The following is a 10941-nucleotide window of genomic DNA, read 5'->3' as shown; positions in this document are numbered from 1 at the left end:
CCACTGCCACACTGAGATTACTGCTTATGCTTCCCAGGCATAGATATGTTTATTCAGGTCCATAGAGGTAAAAAAAAAAATCATAAAAATCATTTAGTGAATACTATATGGATTTGAAAATAAATCACACTTTCTAAAAACCTTAATCAACATCCTGTGAATAACACGGAGCAATATATTGCCACATTTGGAATGCCCAAGCCCAACCCCTGCAGGCTTTAGTATTGTGACACCTGCTGATGTGAAAGTTTACTTTCTGAACCGGTGAAAGATGTGATGGGAGCGAACACAAGGCAGACCACATCCTGCTGTTTCACTTTAAGACCTTCGTGAACTTTATGTCCAATTTCTCAATATTTCACAGAGAGCAAAATTTTCAACATTCTCAGATTGTATTTATATGTTATTTTATATAAACATTTGATACGTCTAATAATGGACACATTAAACAGCAAGTAAAAGTACATGGACATGACAGTAACAGCTCTGGTCTGTTTTTCTTCCCTCTGAGAGCAGATCATATTTAATACCAAACACATGATTTGTTAAAACATACTGTATGTAATATATTAAACCAATCTCCAAGCTACAAAGTAATTAAATATATAAAAATGAAATAACTTCTTGTTACAAGCTTGAGGCAATCAAGTGTTTTTGATCAGTTTTAACCCTGACTAATATGATTCTGACATGCTGTAAACACCCAAACCAGCACATACATTTAACCTTCACACATATCTTAACATACTAGTAAGAAAACAGAAACATTCAGAAAGTCAGAGGTATGTATAAAAACTCACATTTTGAATAAATTCAATGACAAAATGGCAAATACAATCAATGTAGATATTTTTCCCAGAGCATTAAAAGCAATTCATGCTTTACTGGGTTGTGGAGCGGTTCAAATGTTGCAAGTGTCTTATGTTTTCAGCACGTTGCATGTTTATGGAGTGACTCTATGCAATAGAAAGTGGCACCGAGGGCCCAGCTAGTCTCCACGTTATTTATTTGTCTTGCCAGCTGAAATTTAAACAGAAATGACAGGGTTAAACCAAATCACAGGATCACCCCTGACATTTGTTCTTCAAAACATTACAGATAAATCACACACTGCTGTAGTTAATGGTGTCCAAAAGTCACCACACACTAACTATTTCACAGTCCTATTTAGTCAGGAATCATAAAGCAAGAGTAGCACACCTTCAGCTCTTTATCAGGTGGGAAGTCAAGTTCCTGAAGAAGTACAGAGATGTAGGTGAGATCCAAACACAGAAACGGAGACTCCTTTATTCCTCCGGCTGACATGTTATTGCACACTGGAGCAGAAGAATTCATGATTTTTTTATTTTTAAGCAAAAGTAAACTGATTTTTTTCGCAAAAGTATAGTGGATTATTTTCGAAATTTATGCATTTACATTTATGCATTTGACAGATGCTTTTTCCAAATTGACTGCATTAAAGGTCTACATTTGCATTTGAGCAGCTCTAATAATCTAACATTATAGTAATAATGGCACGATGACATTACATTTTTCCCGCAGCAAGTTATATATATAAAAATCATTAAATATATATATATATATAAAATCATTAAAATCACAATAAAATCAGTTAATCACACTTACCTTTCTTGGCACCTTCAATGTAATCACTGACTCTGACAGTCCCCCCTGTGCTTTCATCTGAGTCGGAGACACAGAAAGTCAATGTATTTTCTTCACTTAAATCTGAAAAACAATGTTTGAATGAAAGCTAATGACAGCAATCAAACTAATCTCATACCAATGAGGCCCAGATCCACAGCCCTGTCGTAGTAGTAGGAGAATGCGTAGAAGTCCATGTCTTTCACTCCCTCGATTTTTTTCACACGTTTGTAGATCATCTTTTCCACTTTTGTTAGGCAAGTCTCATAGATGGGCTCCCCTTAAAGAGAGCAAACACACAAGTGATGCTGTTTTAAGTTGGATGATTGACACAAAATGTATTGTAATTAACAAATTAAATTAAAGTTAAATTATTATTATTATTTAATAAGAATTGTTATCATAATTATTATGTACCTTAGAAAGCACCACTGAATAAATAATAAATTAATAAAAAACTAATTTTTTCTAAAAGATCAGATTATAATGATAAATCTTCGGGGAGTAAAACTGAATGTACAGAAAAATGAACATACAAAAACCTAACCCAGGCAGACAGTATTTTTCATACCTGCTTTCTGTCCTTTAATAGTGTAGAGTACTTCAGCATGCTCCCACTGTCCAGAGTAATCTGGGGCGAGACATGGACTAACCAGCTCTTGGGGTACTGCTACTGAAGATAAAAACACACACACACAGCAACCAAATTAATTATTTATGCACATCAAACTTTTTTTTTTTTTTTTACCAGTTCTATATTGCCACCTGGTGGTTAAACATAAAAACACGTTTACACAAACATGCATGTCTTCGGTTTTAATAACATTACAGCTCACTCAGAGAGAAGCGGGATACACTTACACAATGTACAAAACTATAAACAAAGAAATCTGATTACATCTGTAGAGTAATAAATGAAAATCGCAGTAGTAAACTGCAGGCGGAAGCTATTGCACTGATGGCAGTTTTTCCTCGCTGGCCTCAGCTAAATCCAGTGCAACAGCTGGCCACCAAGGAATTAATCTTCAGTGCATTATTAAGAGATTAGATAATGGCTTATTTATCAAGCGAATGAGGACTTTAAAAGCCAAAGATAAAGAGAGATTGTAGACCACATACAAGGCTGTCCTTCAATCCCTCCCAACACAGCAAGTCTGGTTGACATCAACCCCAGGCCAAGATAACTACAGAAAAAAAGAACAGACATTAATTTGGATGAATATACAAAACAATTATTATTTTATTTATTATGAATATATTTTTTATTTTGTTAAATATTTAATAGAAATTATATATATATATATATAAATTTATATTTCATATGAATGATTGAGATATGAGAATTGCACACTTCTGAAGCAATGCACCGATGACCCCACATACAATCCTCATCACCATCTTGCCTTTCAAATGTCAGGGAGTACAGACGTTGGTTGGTCCCTGCAGGAGGGTTTTTTGTGTCCAATCTCCCTCCGTGAATAACTAGTAATTCTAGTAATCTGGAGATGAGTCCCGAGATGGGATTGTAATTTGAGGCTTGTGTGATTACGCTCTAATCAGGAGAGCGAGGGGAGGCAAAGCGAACACACACACTGCCTCATAAACACTTGTGCTGCCTGCACTAAACACTGAGCTCACATAACCTAGAAAGCCCTGGCCGAGCAGAGGAACCAATGGGTGGGGGTGTCAAACATGGGCCAGAGGTTTGACCCTATTGCAATGCACATCACTGTACAGAAAAGCCACAGAGAAGTTTTAAACAGATGGAGTAATATGGTGATACTGCATTTCTGAGTGCTGAAGATTATTAAATGGGATGTAATGAAGACTAGTCTGATGGCTGCATGATATCAGCACTATATCAGTTATTGGCTGACAGGCTTCATCATGTAGTGAATGCTTTTGGACATTTTTATGCTTATTTATTGCAAAATGAGTGACATTCTTAATTATGTCAGCTTGCACATTCTTATAACAATATCGCACACCAGAAGTATCAATATCAGATCAATATTCAGAAACTCAACCATTTAACAATGCTTTATTCATTACATGATTTGCCACATAATTCTGATGCCAACCTAAGCCCCGGTCACTTTACCTGTGTGAGTAGAGAGTGTGACTGATGTTGAACATCTGAAACGATGTCACATAATCAATGGGTAAGGTCTGGATGGTTTTCTGCACAGGAACAAAACACAAACAATCAAATATTGATGCATTACAGGTTGCTTTCTTCTCTTCTTAAGTAGAAATTTGGTAGAATGACAAATATTACTATTCTAATACTAATCTCATCACAGCCTGCTTCAGCAAGTTTCTTGTCAAGACTATATATTTAACACAATATCTGTCATCAACTATAACTATGCAGAAATCGCCAAAGCACTTCTCCTCTGAGCTCATGTTTGAAACTAAAGCTCTCGGAGAAACGGAGTCATGACATTATAAATTGGTCCTCAATCCCCTGTACAAGACCTGACCTAGTTCAAGAGCAAGAGTCTCTCTAACTCTCTCAGCCAAATGTACAACAACCGTTATGTATCGGATTAGCAGGACATTTGTGGATAAAATTAATGCATAGGACAGGAGACCATCAAGGTAGTTTGTTAGGAGTGACATAGCTTCATTAGAGGGGATTTAGAGCTATATGTGCACGTATATGAATATACATGGCTCACTTCATCCTGTAGAGCAAATGTGATCTGGGTCGAGCCCCCTCCTAAATCCAGCATGCCTACTGTAGGAGTGTCAGTACCATGAAGACCACCTGAGAGAGAGAGAGAGAGAGAGAGAGAGAGAGAGAGAGAGAGACTTTAAATAATTATATTAATATCCAACCAAACATTTTCAAGTAACAGTAAAGAATAAAACTGCATTAGGGCAGGGTAATAAATTTGTGTCCAAATTAATCAGTTATGACATGAAATATAATGTGACTACTAAGATTTTCTTACCTGCTAAAAAGTTGATGGTAATCCAAGCTGACATGCCTATGTTAATACAAATGTTCATTAATTGTTAGTACAAGAATTCTGCATACACGGTATCTGCAGGATTTTCAAAATAACATTTTAGACTTAAGACTTTTAGAGACCTGTACAAATACAATTAATATCATATGAGCAGCGTAGAGCAATGTCTATGATGACATATTAAACTGTAAAATGTAGTTTTCCTGTAGCTCAATTGGTAGAGCACTGGGCTATCAAGGTTGGGGGTTCGATTCCCCGGGAACACATGATATGTAAAAATTTATAGTCTGAATGCACTGTAAGTCGCTTTGGATAAAAGCATCTGATAAATGCATAAATTTAATTTAATTTAATTTAATTTAATTTTAATTTAATTTAAAATGACTGTAAAAGCATGAATTACAGTTCAGATACAGGTTTTCAAGTAATCAAAAGGCTATATAAAATAATCAACTTCACATTTCAGCCTTTAAACATTTTTTAAGAAAAGAGATGTATCAAAAGTATCAACTACATAATTTAAACAATTATCTTCAATCATTATTTAAATAACAAATATACATCTTAGAGCCTTAATCGTTTAGATTTGATGATCCATCAGTTCACATTTACAACTCATGTTTGCATAATTGGTCAGAGCAAAAACATCAGGACAGGCTTATTGAAATTGCATATAGCATTATCGTATATAGCTTAAAAAAAAAAAACAGACTTAATTTTAAGGGCCATGAAATAAATGATGACCAACATTATCAGTGTACCAAAGGTACATAAAAGCATAGGTATATAAAAACATCATATGAGACCTTTAAAGTATAACAAATCTAAGCTATCATACCATTACAAAGTTTAGGGTTGGTAAGATTTTTTTTTATGTTTTTGAAAGAAGTGTCTTATGCTCTTAAGTGTCTTAAGTCTGAAATATATTATATCAAAAACACTGTAAAATTGCTGTGCGGGCACAGCTGAATTTTCAGAAGCCATTTTACTCCAGCCATCAGTCTCACGTTTCTTCAGAAATCATTCTAATATGCTGATTTGCTGCCAAAGGAACATTTTTTATTATTATCAATGCTGAAAACAACTGCATTGACCATTATTTAAGTGGGAACCAAGATTCATTTTTTTCCTTTGATTAATAAAAGTTATTTATTTCAAATAGAAATCTTTAGTAACTAACATTATAAATGTCTTTGCTGTCACATTTGATTAATGTAATTAATTATCGCTGAATAAAAATATTAATATATATTTTTTTAATCAAATCTGAGTGTACAACATATGCTGGTGAATTTAGAGAGTTTAGCATTAACATCAAGTTAAGGTCCGACCGGATCACAAAGACATCGAATGAGGGCATCATTGGATCTTTATGCTAAAACTCCTATAAATGGTATGTTTGTTTTGAATGTAGGTTACTTCTTAACAAAGAATGGGGCTTTAGCACTCAGAAATAACCAAACTCGCTTAGTGTCTATAAACTCCCATCCCTGCTCTTTCCCTGACATATACTACTTAGGCACAGCATTAACAATAAATCTGTATGATTTGCTGCGATGGACTAAACTGGTTGGGTAAGCTTGTGCGTCCAGGAGAGTTTAGACTCACACCGATAATAAGACTCAGATTATTATAGAGTTTAAACATTCATTTTACAACAAAATCTCAAATACAAATTGGTGCCCATTAAGAAAAAGCAACTGTATGTCAACAAAAAAGTATTATCAACTTGGCTTTTGCTAAATACTAGTTTTTGTATCTTTAAAAAAGACTTTACTGCATAGCAAATTAATGGGTGCTAATCTTTTTACTGAGATTATAGTGCACATGGGACATTATCCCCTGGGATCATTATTACTAGTGTGAACTATTTTTAAAGATTGATTTAAAGTCCCATATATGCATTATCTATCTTTAAAACACACACAGCTCAAGCTATTACTGAAGAAAATTACAATTTAAAACTTATATCTTCCTTCCAGAAGTGCAAATGCTTGACCACAGTGATCAGATGCTTTTGACGACTAGATGTACAGTAACATCTGCTGGTTTCACATTCATGGTGGACAGATTTGAGCATGGATCATAGCACAGCAAAACACTGCAAAATTACAATCATGGAAATGAGAAGCAACGTCATGTTTTGAACATTCAGGATATGCTTCCTTAGGTTTCCAAATATAAATCCTAACATGTTAAAATGCTGCTCTAACCAGCACATACTGCAAATTCATAATAAATTATAAATATGAGATCTTTTTCTTTTTTTAAGGATTTTACCATCTTTAGCAGCACTGGTATTTTAATGGGAAACATATTTACCACTCCACAGTGCTACTTTAGAATTATTATGTTATTTAATAAAATGTTTAATTAGTTTTTATTTTTATTTTAAGTTTAGTTTAAGTTTTAGTAATTGTGTCATGTACTTTCATCCTTTTTATTTTGTTTAAAGATTTACATTTAATTATTAATTTATTTTTATTATTATTGTATTATTGTATTTGTAATTTTAGTTGTTTTATTTCATTTAGTTGCCGATCTAACATAATACATTGTCATCCGTTTGAACTTTCAGGACGTGCTTCCTAGGTTTCCGAATATTTAAACAACAACTTAAAAATGTGCTGCCACTCAAAGCTTTTGTGGTTTGTTAGCTCAGACTGTAAAGTCTAAAAAGTGACCCTGGAATAGATTATTCCTTTCAAAATGCAATCCAAACAGATATCATAGGCTACACAATGCTTAATTATCTAAATTATAAATTAGAATCTATTACAATTAGAAAATTATTACTCTTTTTATTATGAAACTGACATTATTAACATATGGGACAGGAGTAATTAACACAATACCTTCATCTGTGCCATCCATGATGGACACACTGTCTGGTCTATACAGGAACAAGGATTCGCTAAACACCTCCCGCACCTGGAGCAAAGAGACTTTAGAGTTAACACAGCATTACAGATACTGAAATAATTAGGATATACCAAGTCGACTGGTTGAACACGAAATGCCTGAAAACATAGCTCTAGTCTCGGTAACCTTTAACACACTTCTATAATATTTACTAAGCCTTTAATGCATTTAAACAAATAATAGATGTTACTTCCATCTTTAAAGTTGATTTGGAACTTTGTTTGCATTACAGCATTTCTAACGTTACCATGTCATTTAACATCTCCCAAATTGGGTTACAGTATTAAAACCTCTGACAGATTAATAAATGTGAATGCAATTCAGATCCCTTAAAACCTTAATAATCGTATGCATTTAGTTAACTGAAAGCACTAGCCATAAGTACTAACTGTTAGAGGGTATATAGTGAATGTTCACTTGGCAGCTAATGGTTCACTGACCTTGTCCAGCAGGATTGTGGCCTTCTCACCAGGCAGCAGTCTGAGCCCTGCCGTGGCTCGGAGTACGAGAGGGGAAGAACCCCATAATCTCTCAGGAACAGTGTCTTTAGCAACTTTTAACAGGTCCAAAAGCCCCTCCTTACTCTGTAAAACAACATTAATATCATATTTAAACTCCAGACATAAAAGATACAACCTTGAGGTTCACAATTATAAAACTTAATCACATTTTACTGGTTACCTTTTCTGGGTCATCAGCATATGCAGACAGTCCAGGTTTTATAGCTCTAAAAGTCTCATGGGCTAATTTGGGAGCTTCTGTTAATACACAAAGACAAGCAGAAAAGTCTTCTTTTCAAAAACATCTTTTAAAAACAAACTTTTGAAAAGTAATAATGTATATAACAGTACAATCATGTGTTCTCATGGCTTATATTAATGTTTGCATAATAAACAATATAAACAAATGTTTCAGCCTCTGATCAAATCCAACCATACTCTCCAGTTTGACCTTTGACCCATCAGGCTCAGCTATGATGTATACATGCATGTATGTGGATGAGAAAGTGTGCCTAATGGCATAGACTATTTGCTGTCTATTATAATATGACAATCATAGGTTTAACAATAAAGGCTAAAGCAGCACTTAACTGATTTAGCTCAGAATTGGGATTTGATAACTATGGCATTAGACAAATAGTGCTGCACTAGGCAGTAAACCTAGTATCTGTGGATAACGCCCACACAGTCAACATATCCATGGCTTTACTATAGCAACGCTATGGTATTTGGCAGTAAGGTAACTTGATAAATAATTAGGCGAGTAAGCATTACGGTATTTCAATGACAGCCACAACTGTAAAAATATGGTTTGGCTACTGGTTTCAAATATCAGTTTGTTTTATTTAAATAGTCAAATTGATCCAACCAGGAAATACAGACATTTACCACAGTATTTCCACCAAAATACCATAGCTGTATTTATCGTAATTACTTTTTTTTACCATTTACCGATGACTTTATGGATTTTGGTGGGAAATATTACCATACTAATTTACCATAGAGCTATTTTATAAACTATTACAGTCATTTCTGTGCTTTTGTCCTTTTTAATTATTTTCAATTTAGATTTTTTTCCTTTTCATTTATTTTCTTTTTATTTCTTTTTATTTTATATATATTTTAGTAATTTTACTTTTCAGCTAACATTTACATTTTTATTTATTTCAGCTTCGTATCAATTAATTTTTTTAAAATGTTTTATTTAATAACAATTACACTGCATGCTAATTTTTTGTATATAGTGAACATATTTGAAGTTACCAGACTACATTTACAGAAGAAAGCTTTTGTTATTTTGAACAGGCCGAAAATGCGGTCTTATTTGCAGTGTGTCCTTAAGTGGACTGAAATGGACAAGTGGACTCAAATACCTTTAAAATTTTAACATACCATTTGGCTCGATCTGAAATTTGAAAATGTGAATCCGGGTTCCAGTGCTTCCAGCATCAAACATAATGCCATACTGGAAATTATCACTGACCACCTGAGCTGAGGTCCACTGTTTATGGGTATCCATCCTATGCTGGGGCAGCTGGTCAGATACTGGTGTTTTGGAGTCGTCATAATGACGTTTGACGTAGGTGAGGTAGACCACCAGGCAGACCACAAACATAAAGATGAAAGCTAGCTTTGGGAACCTCATAATGGGAGCCAGAGGTACATGATGTGGAGTCAATTTCCTAATGCAGCAGCAGGCTTCTCGACTCTCTCCACTACCTCCAAAACAACAACAACAACAAAACATCACAAAAAGGAGATTTAATTTGCTATAAAACTAGTCTGAAATATCACCCACCCAAGTGAAAACAATGTTGTCTGATTTACAGATAACAAACATTTACATGTTTAACAAATCCAAAACATATTTACATCCCTGTTCTCGTATAACATATTATATAAAAAAATTATTTATATGAAAAAACAAACCGCTGCTGCATTATGTATGCGTTATATGAAAAATAAGGTTATTTTGTCAACACTGATTTTCTGACTGTGATGACAGTTCAAAATATAGCTATGTACGCTATTCATTTAAGTGAATAGTCGATTTCCCAATATTTATCATCATTATTTGACGCATTAAATCGGTTTGTGGGCGATAAGCACATACACTAACGCTAAGTGAGAAAATACAAACTAGAGAGTCACCAAAACAGGTGTGGTGAGCATATTGATCCAAAATACTTACTTTATACTTTACTTTTACTTTATTTAAACTAACTTATGCTTCCTTTCTCAAGAACACAGTGTGAGAATGGATATCAATCTCCGTATTATGAGTCAATGTAGTTATATATTTAAGACGGTTATACCTAGCTTTCTGTGGCGAGATCATACTCCTTCGAATGCGAGTCGTGTTTTCGTTGTCGATGAATACCCATTGTCAGAATTTGGCATGATATTCCCTTTGAAATATCGTCAAAAGTCGTTCTTGTCTCGTTTTGATTACGTCAGTAACGTCCAGCGTGGAGGTGACGTGGAGCGAATAGCACGTCACACATTCCAATCAATATACTTCATTCGGAGACTGCAGTTTCGGAACCGCAATACTAGGATCATATTTACTACTCGTTCCAATAGGTTTGTTCGACTTGAAGCGACGCTACACAGACTGATCGGTGTTTGACATCAAAAAGTACCGCGAGGAGGACTGGTATGGAGAGCAGACGGCTCCTTAAGCTTTCGAAGCGCTCTCGATGTAATGATACAAAGGCGCGCTCCCTCGTACACACCCAGCAGTGTACTGGCAGCAATGTTATAATAAACGAGTGCTTATAAATAAAAAAAAAAGACTATAGGTTCCAAATTACTTACATAATTTTTTTTTTAAATTCAAATATTTTCGTTTGACAAATTCAGAATTATAGTTGATAATAATGCCTTTATTCCCTTCCTGT

The 10941-nt window shown here is 34.4% G+C and overlaps 1 protein-coding gene across 3 annotated transcripts; it reads right to left on the bottom strand.

Annotated features, from left to right (window-relative positions):
- Positions 1 to 381: 381 nt before the first annotated feature.
- On the bottom strand, positions 382 to 10729 carry LOC113094553 (ectonucleoside triphosphate diphosphohydrolase 6). Of its 3 annotated transcripts, none has more exons than XM_026260126.1 (14): positions 10357 to 10729; positions 9434 to 9756; positions 8223 to 8299; positions 7982 to 8125; positions 7475 to 7550; positions 4602 to 4637; positions 4326 to 4414; positions 3746 to 3825; positions 2764 to 2828; positions 2216 to 2317; positions 1784 to 1924; positions 1627 to 1683; positions 1201 to 1316; positions 382 to 1020 (listed from the first exon to the last, which is right to left on the bottom strand). In XM_026260126.1, the coding sequence occupies exons 1-14, from the start codon at positions 10377 to 10379 to the stop codon at positions 928 to 930; spliced, it is 1422 nt and encodes a 473-aa protein (XP_026115911.1). In that variant the 5' UTR covers positions 10380 to 10729; the 3' UTR covers positions 382 to 927. The 3 variants fall into 3 exon arrangements, with proteins under 3 accessions (XP_026115911.1, XP_026115912.1, XP_026115914.1); XM_026260127.1 differs by having other exon boundaries at positions 2216 to 2314; XM_026260129.1 differs by having other exon boundaries at positions 9434 to 9760; positions 10357 to 10726.
- Between the last annotated feature and the right edge of the window lie 212 nt (positions 10730 to 10941).

This window comes from Carassius auratus, unplaced genomic scaffold, assembly GCF_003368295.1.
Source record: "Carassius auratus strain Wakin unplaced genomic scaffold, ASM336829v1 scaf_tig00215410, whole genome shotgun sequence".
In the NCBI taxonomy this organism is placed as follows: Eukaryota; Metazoa; Chordata; class Actinopteri; order Cypriniformes; family Cyprinidae; genus Carassius; species Carassius auratus.
Note: the sequence above shows the minus strand (reverse complement) of the source record. Positions and strands in the feature narration are given on the sequence as shown.

Bases quoted from the DNA above. Each gene is read 5' to 3' on its own strand.
- LOC113094553 (XM_026260126.1), bottom strand. From the start codon at position 10,379: ATGATCTCGCCACAGAAAGCTAG. The intron at 9,757-10,356 runs GTATAACCGTCT...TTTTGGAGGTAG, and splicing joins ATCTCGCCACAGAAAGCTAG to TGGAGAGAGTCGAGAAGCCT. The intron at 4,415-4,601 runs GTAAGAAAATCT...TCTCTCTCTCAG, and splicing joins TACCATCAACTTTTTAGCAG to GTGGTCTTCATGGTACTGAC.